Raw genomic sequence first — 21588 nt, forward strand, 5'->3', positions numbered from 1 at the left:
TCCTCTGAGGGCCAAGGTCAACCATGCCTGAAAGGGAAGGGGGCCAGAGGCAGGATGCTCAGAAAGCAGAACCACTGCAGGGGTGGAGCTATGCAGGAGAGTGCAGGAACAGGGAGAGGTGCCACAGTATGGCCCTGTCTGTCCTCACCCTGTGAACCAGGCTTTTGCCCCACCATGGGAACAGATGTGGGGATGTGGCTGTTGGGGTGCCAGCTGCAGGGAGGAGAGGATGCCTGGAGAGAGAAGCTTCTCGTGGTGACCCTCCTTCTGTCCTTCCAGTTCCTACACATGAGGAGAGCTGGGATGGAGCTGCTGAGGAGCTGAGCCTTCTGAGCCAGCGTGGCACTTCAGACCCCAAATATGTCCCAGTGAGCCCACCGAGTCTCAGATTTGCAGATTTATTCAGTGTGAGCACACTGCAAGAAACCCAGCCAGATCCCCCAGGTCCAACCAGACATGACAGGAGCTTCCTCCCCAGGCAAAAGACAGCCATAGCACCAAGAAACCAAGCCTGGAAATTTCAGAGTGTAGGGAATGCAAGATACAAAAGGCATCGGGCGGAGAAAAAGTGTCTGCCAGCAACAGAGCGAATACAAGGCAGTGTTTGAAGTCTAGCTGCAGACCTCAATCCTGGCAGATGGGGATGGTGAGATTGTTATTAAAATGCAGAAAAGACAGAAGTTCTCAATAAATCTGTCAGTCCAGCATTTGGAAGGAAGCAGGATGCAGGGCTGATGGCACATGAGATTGAGAGTACTTCCACCCTCTGTCAGTAACCAAGGAGGATGTTCAGCAACATCTGTCTGAGATGGCTCTTGTTAAATCCTCAGGCCTGGAAAACACACGCTCAGCGTCTCCTGAGAGGCAATGGAGGAACAGTCAAGCTTATGGTGATGCTTTTTTTTTTTCTAATAAATATTACCATACCAGAAGAAATGCAGAGGTCCTTCCTTCCCATCCTGTCCTGTTGTATCCCCCCCATCGCTCCCTCCCTGCAGGGGCAGCTGCTGAGGATCAAAGAGGGTTTATAGTCTGAGCCCACCTAGGACTCCAGCACCTTCTCACCTCTTTCTCTTCCAAATTCTTCTGTTGTCTTTTGGCAGGTGGGCATCTGGCCCACCACAGCACTGTTCTCTGCTCTGTGCCCTGTGGGGTATCCCTGTCTCACCTGAGGCTTCAGCAGAGCCTCAGCAGGCATCAAGAAGATCACCCCTGGACCCACCTAAACCCTCAGATTTGAGCTTCCCCTGCGCCAAACCACCCAGACAGCAACATGGGCCAGCAGGGTGAGGAAAATGTAGCTGGGGTGGGAGCACCCCTCGGGTGACTTCACCGTGGTTCATTTCAGGCTTGAAGCAGCATCAACAGATTTCAGCATTCACACCACCAACGCCAGCTCCATCTGTGTCTCACGCTGCAGCTGCTGTTGCTCCAGTCCCAAACTGTCATGTCCCTCGCCTCTGATGCACATTGGGACCTGGGTTTGATGCCTGCACCATTGAGACTGACCCCGGTGCCACCACCGTGGCCGTGATGCCACTCTGCCTGCGAGTCCCCAGGGTGGCAGTGACAGATGGCTGTCACCTCGCGTCGCTCGCGTAGGGGCTGGCAGACGGGAGAGGATCAGGGAGCACACGCTGCACCACTTGCGTGCCAGACTCCACATTTCAGCTGCTCTCCCAGGCAGCCGTGGTGGGAAGCTCCCTGTGGGATGTGCAACCCCTTAGGGGCTGCCTGCTGCCTGCACTGCCCCTGGAGTCCCCAGCCAGGAGGTAGGCATGGAGGTGGTGTCCTTCGGTCGGGAGGGAAACAACCCATGGCTGCAGATTCGTGGGTTTTGGACCACTTTTATGGACTGTGGGAACTGGGGAGACAGGAGGTCTTCTGCAGTGGCCTGCGAGGCTGGACTTCCACACAGGGAGTCCTGCTCCCACCCTCTCCTCCATCTCTGGAGGGTCCAGGAGCTCTTCGCTGTCATCTTTGGGCTGGAATTCACAGCTCAGCCCTTCCTCTCACCGTAGGCAGCAATAGCTGCTTGCCTGAGTAAACACTTCCCAGGCAGGTTGGAGCAGGCACTAGGAAGAAAAAGCCAGGGAACATCTTCCGGGCTCCTGCCAGCCCTGCGGAAAGCTGCGTGCATCCTCAGCCCTCACCTGTTCTCCTGGGCACCAGGAGCTGCTTCAGCTGCAGAGAGCAATCCTTGTGCTCACCCGCAGCAGAGCGCTGTTTGGCAGCCAGGCCAAGTGCAGGACACAGAGCCTTCTCCAGGTGTAGGTGGGCTCAGGCCACCTGGTCAGGGTAAACTTTCCCCTCCAGTTTAACCCCAGGTGGTGTGGAGACTGCCTGGCGTCCCTCAGGCAGCAGCTTTGGGTGACTCAGAGGAGGAGATCTCTGCTCCTGCACGCAAGTGCTGGAAGATGATTCACTCACAGGTGATGTGGGGGCTGAATTTAGCATCTGAGTGTCCCTTGAGTCAGGCGCTGGGTCAGTGGCTCCCCCTACACCAGCATTTCCCTTGGCGTGTGGCTCCTTGAATCTCCAGGTGATTCTTCCTGTCCCAGGAGCTTCAAAAAGTCTGCAGTGACTCCGGCCCTTTCCCTGCCCAAGCAGTCTACACAAGCCCTGTTTTGTGTGGCACAGCAGGGACCAGGAGGATGTCACACCTGCTGGGTGACACCCCGAGCTCCCCCGAGGTCTGGGTACAGCAGGGGACATGAGGACTGGAAGGTGGCAACTGCAACACTAAAAATGCTGCCCAGGAAGTGTCCAAAGAGCCACAGGCTGATAAACGACACATCTGTTCTCTGCAAATGAACAAAAACTGGCATAAGGAGTAGGAAACTGGCATCACTAGGGGACAGATGGGTACATATGACATTCTGGGGAAGAGTTGACACAGCTCTCTTAAAGTGATTTTTCTTTTCCAAAGCTAGTGGCTTTCTTGGAGAGAGCCAGCAGGTACCTGAGAGGGATGCAGCTGGGGGAGGTCACCTGCCTCTCCACAAGCAGGTCCTTTCATGAGATGAGGTCAGTAGGGAAGTGGCAAAATTTGCTAATAATGCTGAATTATTCTGAATTAAGCTGTGGATTAATGTTAAGAATGATGACTTGCAGAGGCTGAGCAATTTCTCAATGAAGGGAGACAAAAGCCAGTGCCAGGAAAAGTGTCACACATGGGGAAACAAAGCCCAGCCTCATGCCTAAAGTGGTGGGCTCTGCTACCAAGATCTCCATGAAAACATCCCCTTCAGAATCAGCAAAGGTCAAAACTGCAAAACCTCTCCATCAAAACTGATGGGAAGGGTTAGGAAAAGGTAGAGATGACACCAGAGGTGCCACTATGCCCTGGTCAGTCCCGGCCTGTGTGAGGTCCTGGTCCTTCCATCCTAAGGATGCAGGAGAGCTGGAAACTTGCAGAGGGGTGTGACAGGATGATCAAAGGTTTCTTCATGTGGGGGCTGTGATGGACCAGGGCTCTTTGGCATGGCAAAGAGAGAACTGGGGTCACTGGGCAGAGATCTGTGTGGTTGCAGGAGGGTGGGGAGGAGCTGAGAGGTCAGGGATAAACATCAGGCTGCTGCAGATGCTGCATGGTTTAGGAACAAGATCTGACAAACCCACAGAAAGAAATACATCAAGCACTGCTAAACTCAAGGACTGGCACAAGGAACTTTGCAAATATTTGGAGGCAGCTGTCATGTCTAGGGGAAATGTTGCTACACATTTGAACCAGGAGACTGTGGAAGACTGGCCAGCGGGTGAGGTGGGCAGCTGCTCCCAGCTATATCCTGCAGGCAGCATCCTGAATTTGGCACACCATTCCCAGTCTGGAAGTGTCCCTCTTCCAGCAGCCCCCCCATCCTCACACTAAGCACGTGCCCTGCCAGTTGCACCATAGCATTCAGGAGCCTGCAAGCTCTGTATCTCCGTTCCAGACATCCCAGTTTCCATCTGCCTTGAAGGAAATGGCATGGAGCAGCCATGCTCCCCCACCCCAGCTCACTGCCAGGATGGGGAGCAGGTTGTCATGGAAGGGACACTCTGCAAAAGATGCTGCAGAGTGAGGGAGGCACAAAGGTGACAAGGGCCAAAAACAAGCAGTAAGATGGGGGAAGCAAAGAGGAGAACGTGGGCCCACAGCAAGTCCCATGTCTGATGTAACACGCTGCTCCTCCCAAGCATCACAAACTGGGACTTTTCTGCACCAACACTTGCAGATGTGATGCAGACCAGCATGCTCAGTCCACTGGGGTGCTGACTGTCCAGACACACAGGGTATGCCCAAAGCATGCCTGTGCACCAAGAGCAGCAAATCCTCACAGACACTTTTTTGCAGCTTCACAACCTTTCTGTCAAAATAAATGATTGTGCAGGTGACAGCATAACCAAACCAGCACTAATTGACCAAACGAAGAGGAGACAACTCAATGACAGAGATCTGCCAGCTCCGGGCCAGACACGGCAGTCGTTGCCTCAGCCGGCACCTTCTCTGCCTCTGCTCTCGGCACTGACAGCCCCCTGCACATTCACCATCCCAAGCATCAGAACTGCTCTCTGGTGTGATCCGTTATTTCATTAACACTTGACGAGGTGTGGAGAGCTGTGGGGAACTTCATTTCCACAAATCCAGACACAGCACCCTGGAAACAGGCCAGCGAGGGAGCTGGGTGACAGCTAGGAGGTGAAAAAAAAATGACTTGAGGACTGACACGGAGTGTGAGAAACGCCTCTTCCACGGAGAAATGCCAGGTATGGGTTTGAGAGAAATCTGCAAACAGCTGCTCTGTAAGCTCTTTGGTGTTAATTTTTCTCCCCGGTGTTAATTTCAGGGCTGAAGCCCTGGAGAGCTGAAGCTGTTCTCAGTGGGGACCGGGCAGCTGAGCCACAAAAGCTCCTCTGCAGCTTCTTTTGGTTTGTGCCCCGCCAAACCCAGATCATGGCAGGGAAATCTCATGACAGATGCAGGCTTGGTGGCAACAGCTATATTGTATCATGCAAATCTCCTGGCCTCATCCAGTCCCCTGCTTTCATGCTCTGCCCAGGCAGGCTGATGCTGTCAGGCCTCCAGCTGCGGCACAAATTCAACCCCTTCATTCCTGCTCCTCCTTTGAGGAGGGCAGGGGGGAACATCTGCATCTATAGGGTATTAATTGTCTCTGTCAGAGGGCTTGGCCCCGCAAGGGTAGAGGGGTTTCCAAGTGGGATAAGATGTCTGAATTCCTCCTCTGAAGGAACAAAGGAAGGGGGACCAGCTGGGAGAACAGGGATCTGAATTCTATAGCAAGTGGTAAAGTGGAATTGATTAGAGCTGCCTGCACTCATCGATCTGAGGCCGAGCAAACTAAGGAGCTGAAGCATTTGCAGCTCAATCAGAGCCATGTGCCTGTTGGAGGCCTGGCAGGGCACCTGTGTGCCCCAGGAAAGTGTTAATGGAGGGTTTGATTAATCCAGCTGCAATGGACAGGCTCACCAAGCTGTCCTTCTCCAAACAGCCTCTCCCTGGCTTTACATTGCCTAGGGGGTGTGAACCGATCCTGACATCCCCTTTATATCTCTTAATAGGGCTATCACTAACCATCAGGAAGATGGGCACAGCAGGGAAGAGTAAAACAGGGGCCGTTTCCCACTCCCACCCCCCACCCCAACCCCAGGCAGAGGGGAAGGAGTGCTTTAGCCACCAACCAAGCCCTGTGTCTCTGAAAAAGGTCAGGAAGGCAGAAAATGAAGTTGAATTCAGAGAGGGGAGTGCAAGAAGTGTCGAGGCGAGGGCTGCTGCCTGGCAGAGCCTGGCTGCCTGTTTTCTGCCCGCTCAGCATCACCAAGCAGGGGGTGAAGAGGTGGCTGTGTGCAGGCTGTAAATCCCTGCTCCGGGAGGAGGCTCTCGCTCACGGCACAGACAAAGGCAGAGCTGGGGCTGGCAGCTGGAGGTGTGGAGCTTGGCAGTGCCTCTGCAGGGTGGCTGATGCTCCCCCGGGGACACTTTTTCACCACCACCCCCAGCTTCAAGCTGGATGCTGGACCCACAAGGAAAGGGCTCAAGAGGCTGCCCCAGGCTTTGTGCTCCCTGGATAGCTCTGCTCCATGGATTTTGGGGACTATTTTCCTTAAGCTCTGAACATCAGAGCCAGGTGAGGGGATCCCGAAACATAATCAAGAAAAAACCCAGTCTGCTGCAGCCCGTTTGCCTGCCCTAAATAGTGCTGGCAGGCTGGAAAATGTTCTTTGAAGAACCAGGACAACCTCAAGCACTGTTGTGGGCTCATGAAGCCTCTCAAGAGCATCACAGCTGAACATCCCTCTCAAGAATTGCTTGTGTCCTTGTCCTTCAGTCTTTGCTGCACATCTCATGCACTAGAAGAGGACAGGGAGGTGGATGACGGGGACCAGAGCTATGTCAAGTTGCTTGCAGCTGTCTTCCAGATCACATGTGCTGTTCTTCAGCCCTGAATCCCACCTAAACCTTCACCCCCACAAGTTATCCCAGCCCTGGGACCCTACCCAGGCCTGCCCTTGCTCCAGCATCCTGCACAGACAGTGCTTGTGGGTCTGGGAATATGGAACATTGTGTTAGGGGGTATAACTCCGTGGAGCTGCTCTGATTTCCTTAGAAAGGAAGGTAGGCTTTCAGCAGCAGAGCAGATTGCAGGCTGAATTGATGGCCTCTGAACGTGCAGAGATGACACTGCTGGCCTACGTCAGCTCACAGTTTCCTGTCGCCAGTGAAACACAGAGTGCCTGCTCAAAACACTGGCATCCATCCCACCTCCCCAGGCACCTGCCCCACTCCTGGGGCTGTCTTAGGGATCTGAGACTGAAAGAGGAGGTGGTGGGGACCTCTCTGCCTCCCTTCTTGAGACAAAGAAAGGAGGCCAGGGGTTGCTTGAGCCAGGGAACAGCTGGAGAGGCAGCTTGGGGGGCAAAGAATCCAGGATAGCCATGCAGTGATGAATTGCTCTTGTACCTCTGCCAGCCAGAAGATTTATGTTTGTGCCATGGAATGGCAACGTCTGGGCCCGGCAGCTCCCAGCCTGGCTGCACCGGCGTTTCCACACTGCAGGCACCTTTGAAAATCCCATCAAACACAACCCACAGGGTTGGAAGGCTTGGAGAAAAGCCACCAAGAGACAAAGCAGGGTGGGAAGAGCAGAGGTGCCTTCCTGGAAGAGCCATCCTGCCCAGAAAGCTGTGCTGGGACAGGGCCACCACTGCCAGTGATGGGTGGCAGCAGCAGCCTCCTCTTCCCTACCCGCCAGGCTCCTGCCACTTATCTCCCTGTCTGCTCACCACCTCCCTGCTGACTTCCATGTTTGGCCAACTCCTCCCTAGCGCTGCAGAGTTTATCTCAGTCATGCCTATTCCAGCAGTTGAGATCATTTTTATTCTGCTGCCTTCCCCCTTCCAGAAGCATCTGCAGAGCGTCCATAGGACAAGTCCTCCTGCCTCCTCCCTGCCCACCACAGAGCCCACACCGTGCACACCATGGGAGCAGCACCCATGAAAACATGAGCCCTGCAGCAGGCCAAGGGCTGGGATCAAGACCATGGTGGACATCAGCCTCAGAGATCCCCTCTGCCTGCCCAGACAAGTGCCAAGGAGGAATCCCCTGGTCATTGCTTGTGTTGCTCCAAGTTCTCGGTCCCTGCCAGGCATGGGCAGCACGTCCTGCCTGAGGTTATCCCCATCTCCACACTGTTCCACCCACACCCTTGGGTGCTTCCTCCCCACCACAGCTGTGCAGCAACTGTCCAGGGCCAAGCATGAGAACAGGCCAGCAAGGACTTTTCCTTTCACTGGTGACACAGCCCAGCCTGTTGTAAAACCACCAGCTCAGCACGGAGGAAGGCACAAGAGGCCAGGCACAAGGCAGCAGAAGGACTTATCCACAAGTTTGTGCCTTGAGATTCAGAGGTTGTGGTGACCCTACCTCTACAGCTCAGCTGCTCCCTGTCCTGCAGATGTCTGTGTGGTCAGATCTCTCTCCATGGTGTAGCCATAGGCGTTAAATTCCCTGGATGTGAGAGGAGATACAGAGATCCTACCAGTAATCCTGCATCTGCTTTAGGTCTAGTAGGAGGACACAGATGGTGACAGAGTTGGCCACAGATGAGCAAAAGCAGTGTCCCTGCAGCCAGGAGGCACAGACTGAGATCCTCAAAGGGCAGAGCAGGGAGGGAGAAGTGTGGTGCTGGGGCGGGAGGGCAGAACCAAAAGCCACACAGACACCCAGGTCATTTAGTGATACCACCAAAAACCATCCCCTCCACATCTCCTGGTCAGCCAGGTGTTTGGTGTCATTGAGAGCATCCCACCACTGCTGAAGGAACCACCAAGACCCAGGGCAAGTCAACAGTGAAGAAGCTGAGGGAAGAACAAGGTGGGCATAGAAAAAGTAAGGACACAAAAGGTGGTTTGGTGTTCCTCCATCACTCTGGGTTCTTTTGGGTTGGACAGGAGAAAGATGAGGAGGTCAGCACGGCAGGAGGAAGTCCTTCACGGCATAATCAAGGTACACAGGGCCTTCCTCTGGTTTGTTCCCAAGCCTCAGGAACTGTCTTTCAGACTGAGGATTCACCAGCTGCAGTGGATACACAGGGACAGAGGTGGTGCAGGGAGATACCCTGAGGCAGCACAAGCAGCAAGGCTGCAGGAGAGCTCTGCCTCTTCCCGTACCCTCTCAGGGGCAGGCAAAGGCACAGGGGGATGTGTGTGTGTGTGTGTCTGTCTGTCTGTCTGTCTGATGCTGAGCTTGTCCAGAGGCTCTGTGAGCAGCTCTCCCCTCTGAGTCATCCGGGCCAGACAGCTGCCTTGAAGTGCCATGGCTGCTCTAAAAATATTTTACACAAAGATACCCTTTTGATCCCAGGTGTCTGAAATTCTTTGTGTATCTGTGAAAATAAAAGAGCCTTTACTAGTTGGAGCCCTGTGAGAACCAGCAACAGTGGTCATTAACTGTTAATGTGTGTTTCAGCAGGAAGAAAGAGGGAGGGCAGTGCAGAGGGGTACTTGCCACTGGTTTGGGCCACAAATGTTAGAAACAGAATCATCATGGTGGGAGAGGACCTTCAAGATCAACAAGTCCAACCATCAGTCCTACACCACCTTAATCACTAAATCATCTCCCGTGTCTTCCTCTCTGGGTCCATACCCAGTACCCTGGTGTGTAGAGTCGGTAAAGAAAAATTTAATTCCTTGAGAAACACCCGGGGGACAGAGGGAGGGCATTACAGCAGGGAGTGAGAGTTGGGCGAGGGACAGGGTCAGGGTCACAGTCTGGATCTGGGTCAAGGCCAGAGAAGAAGGGACAGGGCCAGGAGAGGGATAAGGGGGTGGGGTTAAGCCCTGGGTGGTTTAACCTGAGGGTTTAACACTTTAAAAGCCAGGGGGAGAAGCGTTAGGGTTAGGATCGGGGTTAGATTTGGAGCTGGACTGAGGGAAGGAGGGGAGATGGGTTGGAATGGAGAGGAGGAGCAGTGGCACAGTCCAGCCTAGGGCCCACCTGGGACTCAGAAGCTGCGCTCAGGGGCAGCCAAGCCTGAGGAGGGAGCGAGGCGAGTCCCGAATGGAACATGACCCGGCCCGGTTTCCTCGGGGCAGCACACACACAGACACACACAGGCACACAGACACACAGACACACACATAGACACACACAGACACAGGCACACGCACACACACACACACAGACACAGACACACAGAGACACACACAGACACACAGAGGCACACACAGACACACAGGCACACACACACACACACGCACACACACACGCACACAGGCACACACAGACACAAACAGGCACACACACACACGCGAACAGCCGGACTCACGTCACCATGGAGACACCAGGCGAAGCGCGGCCCCGCCCCTGCTCGCAGGGCTAAGCCCGCCGCGCCGCCCCGCCCGCACAGAGCCCCGGTAGCGCGCCGTGATCGTATAGTGGTTAGTACTCTGCGTTGTGGCCGCAGCAACCTCGGTTCGAATCCGAGTCACGGCATCGCCCCCGCGGTGGCACGGCACACGGGCTCGCAATTTTTGGGGGTTATTTTTTCCCCTTTATCCCGAGCCCACGGCTTTTTTTCCTTTTTCTCTTTGGCTTTTTATTCCCCCCCACGCCCCGTTTTCTCTTTTTTTTTTTTTTTTTTTTTTTTTTTCCCCACTTTATTTTACTTTGTTTTATTTTGATTTACTTTATGTAATAGTTTCAGACTGGAAGAGGGGAGATCTGGATGAGACATTCGGAAGAAATTCTTTGTTGTGAGGGTGCTGAGCCCCTGGCCCAGGTTGTCCAGAGGAGAAGTGGCTGCCCCATCCCTGGAATTGCTGCCGGCCAGAAGGGATGGGGCTTGGAGCAACCTGGGATGGTGGGAGGTGTTCCTGCCCATGGCAGGAAGATGGGGTCTTTAAGGTCCCTTCCAATCCCAAGCAGTCTATGATACTATGTTACCGTATTTTAGTTTGCTTCAGTGTAGTTTTTCCCCTCTTTCAGGAGAGTCCCAGGACAGGGCACACACAGCTCGTCTGGCAGCCCCGCCCTCCGCCAGGCGCCGGGAAAAGAACAAAACGTAACAAAATCAAACCAAACAACCGTGAAATTACCCGTGCGACGTGAAAAAAAAAAAAATTAAACCCGCAGATTAATGAAATTCAAAAAATAAACTCCCCAAAAATTGCGAGCCCGTGTGCCGTGCCACCGCGGGGGCGATGCCGTGACTCGGATTCGAACCGAGGTTGCTGCGGCCACAACGCAGAGTACTAACCACTATACGATCACGGCGCGCTACCGGGGCTCTGTGCGGGCGGGGCGGCGCGGCAGGGTTAGCCCTGCGAGCAGGGGTGGGAACGGGAATGGGGTAGGATCCTTGCGGGCGAGGGCGGGAGAGTTTTCGGTCGCAGAATCACAGATCTGTGCCCTAAAATTCCTGACTGGTTTGGGTTGGAAGGGACTTTCAAGATGATCTGGTCCCAACCCTCCTGAAGTGAGCAAAGTCATCTTCAACCAGACCAGGTTGCTCTGAGACCCAGCGACCCTGACCTTAAATGTTCCCAGGGGTGGGGATTCTGCCATGTCCCACCGGGGTCTGCACGAGCATCTCACCAGTGAGGCGGTGGGGACCCTTCACACATGGGCACGGTTCACACCAGCCTTGCACAGAGCACCTCCAGGGTTTTGTTCCTCTCCAGCTGTGCCAGCAGGTACTGGCCACCCTCACACTAAACTCACCCCACCCAATCTGGGCAGCTTTGGGGACAGGACTGGGCATAACTCACAGGCTGAAGGTGCTGCTGATGTGCTCCTCACGGCCACGGTCGTGACCTGGCAGAGGGAGCACTGGCACGCAGGCACTGTGTGGCACATGGGTGCTTCCTGGTGACACTTATCAGTGATCTCTGAACTGATTCCTGCTGATCCTCGCCATGTGACTGCTAATGGCACCCACATCGGCCTTGTAGCCACATCACTTCACCATTCCCTGTGCAACCAGAAGCAGGGAGATACCAGCTGGATGCTGGCAAGTGAGGATGTGAAGAAGTGGTCTACAAGCCAGGCTGGCTTGCAGCAGTGCTGCTGGCCACAGCCCTGGCCAAGGAACCAGGTGACATGGCTTCCCATCACCGCAGTTTTGCCCTGGCTCTTTTTTTCTGGGAAGCATTTCCCGAGTGGGGTGAAGGTTGGATTTCTGCCTCTGATATCATGCCTCAGGGCTTGCTTTGCCTTGGGTGTGAAAGTATCCTGGGGCAACCTCCTTTGGGTGGCGTGGTTCTTGGCATGGCCACCCTCCCAGGCCTCCCCGTGGGCACCAGGGCGTGAGCCCCGGGAGGAGCCGGGGCAGCCCTGGCCCCGCAGCGTCCAGCCCAGCTCTTTGGACCGAGCTGTTAATCGGTAACCGGGGACGGGAGCGGTGCAGCCGGCAGGGCTGGAGGGTGAGCGCGGGGACACGGGGACACGGGGACACGGGGACACGGGGACACGGGGACACGGGGACAGGGACACGGCGTGGGGCACGGGGTTGCGAGAGCACGGGGCAGGAGGACAGGGGGGTGGGAGGTCATGGGGGGGGGGAGGGCGTGGGGCATGAAGTCATGGGGGGGTGGGACACAGGGGCACCATGCGGAAGGCAGAAGGACGCGCGGGCACTGCGCGGGGAGGCAGTGGGGGGGGTCCATGGGGAATGGAGGGCGGGGCATGGGCATGACATGGAGACACGGGGAAGAGTGGCACAGAGGGGGGACATCAACTCCTGCCCTACTGCCTGTTCACCTGGCCCCAGCCCCCTGAGAGGGGAGCAGCCAATGAAGCTTCACCAAAACAAAGGTAGGTGAGCCATGTGGGGGGTGACGCTGATGGGGGGGCATAGAGATGGCATCAGGTCCTGGAGTGCAGTGAGCCTGGGAGGGATGGGGAGAGCAGGGAACGCTGGGGTGGGGTGTCCTGGAAGGGTCTCTGAGTCCTAGGGGGGCATTACAGGTGCTGGAGGCTCTGAAGAGGGCTGGGGGTCCTAGTGTGGCTCTGGGCCCTGCTGTGTCCTGAGGAGCTGCAAGCCCAGAGATGCTCTGGGGGTGGTGCAGCTGATGACCCTGCTATCTCCACCTACTCCATGCAGACCTCTACAACTCTCCTCCAAAGCAAGGACAACTCCTTACTCCCTCTGTCCTCACACAGCAGGGCTCCTACAGTTGATTGTTACCTTCTCTGTGACTTCTCTGCTCTTCCCTCATCCTTTTCCAAGTAGAGGAACCAGGGGGGTGTCCAGGTGGGATGCTCCACGGATGTTTCTGCCTTGGCATAACACTGGCTTTGCTTGGACCAGTATGATCTTCCTTTAGGACCAGTCCTCATGCAAACTACCACTTATTCCTACCCATCACTCCTGTAATGTGCTAGTTATCAACATGAAGGACCTTCTCCATCTTTTGTGGTTGCACCAAGAGCTCTTGATGAGGGGTGCAGCCAGATTTAATTTTTGAAAAAGCCCTACTTACACAAGGGGCTCACAGGGAGGATGGTGGCCACTGCCACCAGCTTGGAGGAGGAGTAATCAACTCCCCCCACTGCATCTAATCCTCTTCTGTGATTCACTGGAAGCAGAGAAGAGGAAAGACCTTCCCAGAGTTACAGGAGAAAAAGGAAGTGAGCCCACCAGCCCTGCAGCTTGAGGACTCCATGGGATGGTCCCTGGATGTGCCGGTGCAGGAACTGCTCTGAATGCAGAGGGCCTTCCCCTCTTGGAGTCCCAGCATTGGAAATGGGAGTTGGACATTCATCATTCCCAGAACTGATCCTGTCTTTCTCTCCCCAGCCAGCACTGGTCCCTTGCAGTGCTGTTTCTCTACTGCATTGAAGCTGTGGCACTTCTAGAGATGGAAGAAAACCAAATCACCATGGACAGCCTTGAGAAGGGTGCAGATAACCCAGCTTTCAGCTCCCTGGTCAGTCCCACCTCCCCCACCCGTCTGGGTACAGCAGCTGCTCAAGGTGCTCCAGCTAACGATGTTTTCCAGGGCGAGGAGAATCTCTATGAGGATTGTGATGGTCCATGTGTTGAGAGCAAAGAGGAGAGGAGAGAAGGGAAAGGGAGATTCTCCTCCTACTGCCGGTAAGGTAACCCCTGAGATGAATTTCCTGTGGTAGCAGCAACCCTTGGGCCAGTGACTCTCCTGGAGACAAACTGGGAGCAGAGCAGGGTTGTGTTGATCATGGAGGGGGGGACAGTGCCTGATGGCTCTACCTGGTTTTATAGGGTGGCAGTGATAGGGCTCTATCCCCTTAGCAGCCACCCAGAGCAAGCCTCCACTCATGATGACTGCAATGCTGGAGTGTGAGGTCGGGTGTCCCCTGCTCCTGGGAGCACACAGCAGAGCTGCTGGAGGCCACAGCACACCTACTGCACCATGCTGCTGCTGCAGGCACCCTCTGGGAGGCTTGAGTTGGACTGACCTTCAGGATCCATCTTCTGTGCCTCTCATGTCTCTGGCATGTCACTCTCCCCAGGAAGGCCCTGCAGCCAGTATCCAAGGCAAAGCACTTCTGCAAGACTCATGCCAAAGTGTTGAGAAGGATTGTCCTGGGACTCCTTGGAGTAGGTGAGGACTTCCTGGCACTGAGGCTCCATCTCCACATCCCTTTGGCTGGCTGTGCTCCCACCCTCCAAGCACTGGGCACAGCCACCCGCATGGAGATTGTATCTGCTCACACCAGTCCCACTGCTTTCCCCCTCCCCACCTACCTGCACCTCACTGTCCTCCTCCCCTTTCTCCACCTACCCAAAGGGTTTGTTCTGCCTCTTTTGCTTGCTCCATGTGCTCTCAGACAGATGAGGTGCTGTCAACAGAAAGCCTGGATTGGGGGTTGGTGGTGGCTGGATCCTCCTTGAATAGATGGGAACCTCAAGGGTGTCCAGGGGAGGAGATCTGGAGGAAATGAACCTCACTGTTGGCCCCAGTTAGTGTTAGGAATCAGTAATCCTATGGCCCTCATGTTTCTGATCCCTGATGTGCCTTCTCCAGCCTACCTGTGCTACTTCATTGTAGCCTGTTGGCTCAACTTCCAGCGAGCCCTTGCCTTGGTCATCATGACTGCGGTGGTTGTCTTCTTCATCTGCTGGAGCCTCTTCAAGAAGCACTGTGGGGCAAAGGTGTTGCTGCTTCTCAGCCCCGTTGGGAACTGTTTCCAAAAGTCTTGGCCATGGCTGAAATGGTGAGTGAGGAAAAGGCAGGGCCAGATCCCCCCCAGTGCCAGGGTCCCCTCTCCCTGCCTGCCCTGCCAGCATGACCAACAGACCGTGCATCTCCTAGTGCCCTGCAGGCACCTCATGAATCATGAGGCATAGCCCAGACTGAGGACTGCATAAAACCATGGCAGAAATATCTTGCTGCTCTATCTCAGCAGCATGAGAGCTGTTCACACCCCTCATTTGTGCCCAAGCCCCAGGTTTCTTCAGATGCAAGAACCTTAAGGCAACATCTCCTGTGCAATTAGGTCCTGCCCACTGTGGGCTGCTCCCATGGGGACATCCCCTCCTTGACAGTCTGGGATTTCCTTTGCAGGCTGCTGTGGGTGGCCCTGCTGGGAGGCCTGATCACATGGCTGGCTTTGGACACCTCCAAAAACCCAGAGCAGCTCATCTCATTGGGTGGCTTCTGCTTTTTGGTGCTATTCCTGTTTGCCTGCTCCAAGCACCACAGCGCAGTATGTATTTCCGTGGTCCCCTCACAAGAGATGGCCACCCAGATCTGGGGAACAAGTGCTTTCTTTCCACTGGCATCCCTCGATGGCCCATGGCTGGAGCTCCCTATAGGAAGCAGAAGCCCAGCAGGGTTCCTGGGCAGAGCTAGACAGGAGGATGGAGCTCCAGAGACACCTCACTGCTCTCCTTCCCACTGCTTAACCTGGGACTCCCCCATGGTGCCTCCATCCTGTCTTCACCATGTCCCTCATAGTGGGTCAGACCCAGAGACCCAGCACCCAGCTCATGCCTGAGCTTTAGGGACCTGGGGCTGGAGGGTGAACCTGAGCTTCATTCAGATGCCCTGGGTGACCAGGACAGAAGTGACTGAAGTCCCAGTGGCTTCACTGTTTTGGGCAATCCCTCCATCCACCTTGTCCTAAGGGTTTATGAGCAGAAAGCTTTGATCTAGCAGGGCTGTGCTAACAGTCAAAGCAGTCAAAAGGTCTCTGTGCTCATCTCCTCCTGGGCAAGCCTGGCAGGTTTTGTTCCATCAGCCAGTTCTGGAGTCTTACCAACTCATCTTCCTCCATCACCAACCTATGTTTGTGGGTTACTGTGACACTTTCTTTAGAGCTTCCCCATGACCCTCACAGTGCAGTGGTGTTGAAGAGGCAGGAAGCCAGAGAGGGATGTCTGTGGGCTTTGCTAACATCTCAGTCCCCATTCTGCTCTTGGTTCCAAGGTGTCCTGGAGAGCTGTTTTCTGGGGCCTTGGCTTGGAGTTCTTACTTGGACTCTTCATCCTCCGAACAGCCCCCGGTGTCCAAGCTTTCCAGTGGATGGGTGACCAGATCCAGGTACTACCTCTGCTCCACCCAACCTCCAGTGCAGTACCCCCTGGGGTTGGCAAGAAGAGCAGAAGGTGGCTTGGAGTGGAGAAGCTGCAGGGACTGCACGCTCACCAACATTTCTGTGTGGGACTGGAGAAAAGCCACCTCCTCCCTGGTTTTCTGCAGCAGCCCAAAGCCTTTGGTGCAGTCTCCCTTGCAGGCTGGAGCTGTGGATTGGAGACAGCCCCACCAGAGTTGCCAGCTTGGGTTTCCAAGGATCATTCTCTGGTGGGGTGGTGAGCTGTGGGGCTGCAGATCCCTGCTAGGTTGAAGTGAGATGTCAGGGCAAGAGCTTATGAACATCTTTGTCCTGTTATGCAATTTCTCCACTTTCAGTGCTTCTTGGGCTACACCACAGCTGGCTCCAGCTTTGTCTTTGGGAACAAGCTCATCGAAGAAGTCTTCGCCTTTCAGGTCTGACTGGGGAATGGGGTGTGGGAAGGGAGAGCCAGAGCCTGGCTTTCTTCTGGTCCAAGTTGCCTTGCTGGGTCATGGAAAGCACAGAGTTAAACACAGCCCCATCTGCACAGCAGAACTCAACCAGCTCAAGGATGGGTCTCCCTCCCATCCAGTTTTGTATGCACCCACGGACCTCCACTGGGGATTTGCATTGGTCCCTGTGCCTCCTGCCAGCCTGGCCCAGTGCTGTGGGACCCCAACAGCATTGGCTGGCTGTGCATACACCACTCCATGCCCAGATGATGGGATACAGGGGCTTGGTCCCCAAGTGTACTGAGAGGTGTTGCTCAGCTCTCCTTTAACCCTGTGCCCTGGTGCCTTGCCCCCAGACTCTGCCCATCATTGTTTTCTTCAGTTGTGTGATGTCCATCCTCTACTACCTTGGTGTCATGCAGTGGCTCATCGTCAAGGTAGGACTGCACACCAGGCTCTGGGATGGTGGTGGGAAGGAGAAGAACTTGATGGGTTCTCAGGCTACAGTAACCGGCTGAGGGATATCCCAGGAAAATTGGTGTGGTGCTAATTTGGGGAGATTTGTCCTGATTAAAAGAACAGATGCAAAATCCTTCTTTTCTTGTACATCCTCCTGAGAAAGCCAAGCCCTAGAGTTGATGCTGCTACCTGGTCTGTGAGCACTTCCCAAGATCACCCCTGTGCAGCCTGAGGGCCAAAGTGGACCCTGCTTCACTGGTTGGGGGCCAGGGTGCCAGGAGCCTTTGTGAACATGGTGGCCTTGTCTTTCCCAGATCTCCTGGGTGCTTCAGGTCTCAATGGGCACCACTGCTACCGAGACCCTGAGTGTGGCAGGGAACATTTTTGTGGGACAGGTAAGGTCCCAGACAGGAGATCCAGCTCCTCAGCCCTTGCAACTGAGCCTGCCCTGGAGGGAGGGTCTTCTCCTCCCTTCTCAGTGGCAGGAAACCTGCAGCCATGCGTGGCCCTGTCTCAAGGCCCATGGGGTTTTCTCTCCCACAGACCGAAGCCCCGTTGCTCATCCGCCCATACCTTGCAGATATGACCTTTTCAGAAATCCATGCTGTGATGACCGGTGGCTTTGCCACCATCGCAGGCAGCGTGATGGGTGCCTACATATCCTTTGGGGTGAGTGCATCAGCAGGTGAACACCACGTGGTCCCTGCCACAGGGATGAAGATCTACCTTCACCTCTCTGGTCCACCCCACAGGCATCTCAGTCACCAGGAACAATTTTTTTTCCCTTATATCTAACAGGATTTTCCCCACTCATTGCTCCTCACCCTTTCCCTGGGCACTTCTGAGCAATATGTTCCCTCTGTCCTCCTTTTAAGTAGTTGGGGACAGCACCTACAACCCCACTCCAGCTCTTTTATCCCAGCCAAACAGGTCCTGCTACTCCCAGGCAGTCCTTTGCCCCGACCCTCAGGGGATGCCCTCTCCATCAGTGTCCCAGCCCTGGACACAGCGCCACAGTTGCCTCTCTGATGAGGCAACAGCCTCATCAGAGATCCGGAATGGGGAATAAACCTTCCCCTCGACCTCTTGGCTGGGCTCCTGACATTTAGACATTAATTAGTCTCCTTAAAGGAGGAGCCAAGGGTGAAAGGTCAGAGAAATGAGACATTGCCACTGGGCAGGCAGGGGAGGGGTGGGACTGGGAGTCTGGCTCCCTCTTGGCAGGAAGAGGTTGGCAATGTCCCACCATATATTTTGCCCTGGTACTGATAACAAGGAACAAGGAAGGGACAAGAATGAAGATGAGGTCTAACAGCAGGAGAGATCCAAGACCAGGATGGTTGCAGCTCTGCTAACACGTCCACCCAGACCCTGTGTGCTGTGACAGGCTGAGAGGGGGCAAACAGAGATATTTTTCCCACCTGGAGCAAAGGAAGAGGCCTGAAACTGCTCCAAGTGTCACTGGCTAATGCCACCCAGATGCTGGGGCAGACTGGGGTGTCACAGAGGTGCCTGAGCTCAGGGCCTGGGTGTTGCAGATAGATGCTGCATCACTGATCGCAGCCTCCGTGATGGCCGCACCCTGCGCCCTCGCCATGTCCAAGCTCGTCTACCCCGAAGTGGAAGAGTCCAAGTTCAAGGGCAAAGGAAACATTCGCCTCTCTGGCGGGTGAGTGTGAGGAGGGGGATGGTGGCATGGGGCTCGCACGCTTCCTGCCAGTGCGGGGAAGCCCCGGGGGCAAATGAGGGGCGTAAGTGGACATTGAGTGTGGCCCGAGGTTGGGAGATCCTGTGGTGTGCAGACAACTGCAGAGCTGACCTTGCATGTGAGCTGGTTGGGGTGTTTTTCCACACAGGGAAGAGAAGAACATCCTGGAAGCTGCAAGCAATGGGGCTGCTGCCTCTGTGGTGCTTGTGGCCAACATTGCAGCCAACCTCATTGCCTTCTTGGCAGTGCTGGAGTTCATCAACGCAGCCTTGCGCTGGTTCGGGGAGATGGTGGACATTGAGGGGCTCTCCTTCCAGGTACACCAATGGTCTGGGCTGCCAGATCCCACATCCCCACCCCTCCCCACCTTTTCCCACTGCCAAGACCCTTCCTTGATGGGTGTTTGGCAAATGCTGGCAGCAGATGTCCCAACCAGGGGGCTATGCAGATGGTCAGCTCTGAGTTGCTCCTTTCTTTCTGGGATGCTTTTCCCAGATGATCTGCTCCTACGTCCTCATGCCTGTGGCATTTCTTATGGGGGCCGACTGGGCAGACTCACCAATGGTGGCTGAGCTCTTGGGGATCAAAATCTTCCTGAACGAGTTTGTGGCATACCAGCAGCTGGCCACATACAAGAAGAACCGTCTGTCAGGCCTGGAGGAGTGGAACGGGAGCCAGAAGCAGTGGATATCTGTGAGGGACACCTGAGTGAGGCCTGGCCAGACAGAGGGGTGACGGGCAGGCAGCAGGATCACGGGGGTGGGAGGGAGGGAGGACATCTGTGGCCAGCTAGACTTGGATTTCCACTCACTGCTGGGTACAGGGTCTTGCTGAAGGAATCAGCAAAGCCCTGCCCCATTTGTCCAGCTCCTTGGTGGGGCAGATCATGGTGCTACAGGGCCCCTGTGTCCCTAGTGCAGCTTCTCTCAGAGGCAGGCTGCCCATCGCCTGCATCCTTGCTCCAAAAAATAGCTGAAGGAGAAAGCATTGGGGTGGGGGACTTATCTCCATCATGTCTGGCTGGGCTGGGAGCTACGACACGATGCTCAGCTCTGGGTGCTCAGGCACCACTTCTGGGCTGAGGTGGCCCTCCCCTCCTGCTTTGTTCTCCAGGAGCGTGCTGAGAGCATCACCACCTTTGCACTTTGTGGATTCGCCAACCTCAGCTCCATCGGGATCATGCTGGGAGGCCTGAGTGAGTGTGACCCATGTCCTCCGTGCCTGGGCACAGCACAGGGGGACCCTGGATCCCCAGGGGCAAGGGCTCAGCCAGGGCAGGAGGAAATGTCTGTCCTCAACCCTTCGTGTTCAGCCTCAGACAGCACACAGACACGAAACAGGATTTGCCTGAGCTCCTAGGGAGGATTTTGCACTGCACCCAAGGGCCGGAGCACATGCGTGTCCCACAGACCCAGGTGCCACCCAGCCACAGAGCAAGGAGCAGAGACTCCAGTGCTGAGAGTGACGAGGGCTCTGATTAATCCCCCAAAGGTGCAGGGTGGGCACGGGGCTCTACCGGCACTCAGGATGGGCAGACATGCTGGAGGGGACCACCTTGGGCACTAAGGGCTGGGCTGGCAGAGCCATTTGGGGACCCAGGACACGTCCTGGACCTGTCCCCCACTTGGGGCATTGTTGGAGCAAGGATCTGATCTCTTGTTTTGCCCCCGCAGCCTCCATGGCCCCGCAGCGCAAGAGTGACTTGGCCTCCGTCGTGCTGCGAGCCCTGCTCACTGGGTTCTGTGTCTCCATGCTCAATGCCTGCCTGGCAGGTAGGTGCTGCCCCTGCCAGCGGGGCCAGGAAGAGCCAAGGAGGGACAGGCAAAGGGCTGAAGTCCCCTACAAATGCAGGTGCAAGGATAAGGATGGCTGAGCTGTCCTCCCCATGGTCCCCAAACACTCTGCTTTTCCCCCATGGCTTTGCCAGGTGCTGCCCAAGCCCAGTAACTCTGCTGGGGCCCCTCATTCCCAGCTGGGAATTCCCAGGACACTGGGGCACTGCGAGGGGCTCTCTGGGGTCACTGCGGCAACCATCTGGGGGGGTTGAGGTGGGACGGCGCATGGGACCTGCAAGGATGGGGCCAGGTACAGGATTTGCAAGCAAGCAGAGTGTATGGGATTCATATGCATGGCCTCTCATGAGCCCCAGTTAAGAGACTTTGTCCCCCTAGGTCTCCTCCATGTGCCAACGGAGGTGGGTGACTGCGTGACCATCCTCAGCTCCAACTTCACCTCCACCAGCTATGCCGTGTACACCTGCTGCAAAGAGCTCTTTGCCAGGTGGGTGTGAAAAGCCCCACAGCTGAATGGTCCTGCCTGGGGACATAAGTGGTGGGGCAGCCGCTTCTCCTGACTGCTCTGCTCTCCTTGCAGCTCAGTGCTGGAGAATGGGACGCTCTCCTTCACGGGAGCCTGGGAGGGCCTGGTGGAGAGTGCGCTGTACCTGACACAGTGCTGCAGGCACTACAGCCACGCATCCTGCACAGGGACAACTTAGAAACGTGCAGGCAGATGCCTGCTCCAGGGGCAAGGGCCTGGGAACACCAGGGGCTGCAAGGCCTGGCCCCACAGGTAGAAAGAAAACTCCAGCAGAGCCCTGTGTGTTTGGTCTTTGCTCCAGTGGTGAGGGACAGCCACGAGCCACCTCACAACCAGCATCAGGTGCTGTCCCCATGCACACAAGAGAATGTCTCCCAAATAAATCATGGAAATCCCCAGGCCCTGTCCCTCAGCCCCACTCTTGTCCTCGACAGCTGCTGTCCCACACAGCACGAGGTGTTTTCCTCAGGCTGCACCCACAGCTCTCCTCACTGCCACAAGAACAGCTTCTGCTGGGTGCCAGCTTTAGGGTCTGGCCCAGCAACCCCCATCCCTGTGGGGTGTGGAGGGGGTAAAGACATCACTTGAACGCAGCCACCCACTCTTGCATGGCT

General features: G+C 55.6%; 1 protein-coding gene and 2 non-coding genes across 4 annotated transcripts; 2 read left to right on the top strand and 1 right to left on the bottom strand.

Moving 5' to 3' along the window:
- The first annotated feature begins 9922 nt into the window (after positions 1-9922).
- On the top strand, positions 9923-9994 carry TRNAH-GUG (transfer RNA histidin (anticodon GUG)). The gene has a single exon. It is a non-coding gene; the product is annotated as a tRNA-His (tRNA).
- Positions 9995-10702: 708 nt separating this feature from the next.
- On the bottom strand, positions 10703-10774 carry TRNAH-GUG (transfer RNA histidin (anticodon GUG)). The gene has a single exon. It is a non-coding gene; the product is annotated as a tRNA-His (tRNA).
- Positions 10775-11794: 1020 nt separating this feature from the next.
- Positions 11795-21372, top strand: SLC28A2 (solute carrier family 28 member 2). Of its 2 annotated transcripts, none has more exons than XM_071754517.1 (18): positions 11795-11922; positions 13299-13428; positions 13501-13595; positions 13991-14082; positions 14506-14695; positions 15046-15187; positions 15910-16023; positions 16393-16470; positions 16845-16925; positions 17262-17342; positions 17491-17616; positions 18486-18616; positions 18804-18972; positions 19151-19348; positions 19769-19850; positions 20329-20427; positions 20827-20935; positions 21029-21372. In XM_071754517.1, exons 2-18 carry the CDS (start codon positions 13360-13362, stop codon positions 21150-21152), a joined length of 1980 nt encoding a protein of 659 aa, XP_071610618.1. In that variant the 5' UTR covers positions 11795-11922; positions 13299-13359; the 3' UTR covers positions 21153-21372. The 2 variants fall into 2 exon arrangements, with proteins under 2 accessions (XP_071610618.1, XP_071610619.1); XM_071754518.1 differs by lacking the exon at positions 11795-11922 and adding an exon at positions 12119-12313.
- The last annotated feature ends 216 nt before the right edge of the window (positions 21373-21588 follow it).

Source organism: Heliangelus exortis, chromosome 11 (genome assembly GCF_036169615.1).
Source record: "Heliangelus exortis chromosome 11, bHelExo1.hap1, whole genome shotgun sequence".
Taxonomy (NCBI): domain Eukaryota; kingdom Metazoa; phylum Chordata; class Aves; order Apodiformes; family Trochilidae; genus Heliangelus; species Heliangelus exortis.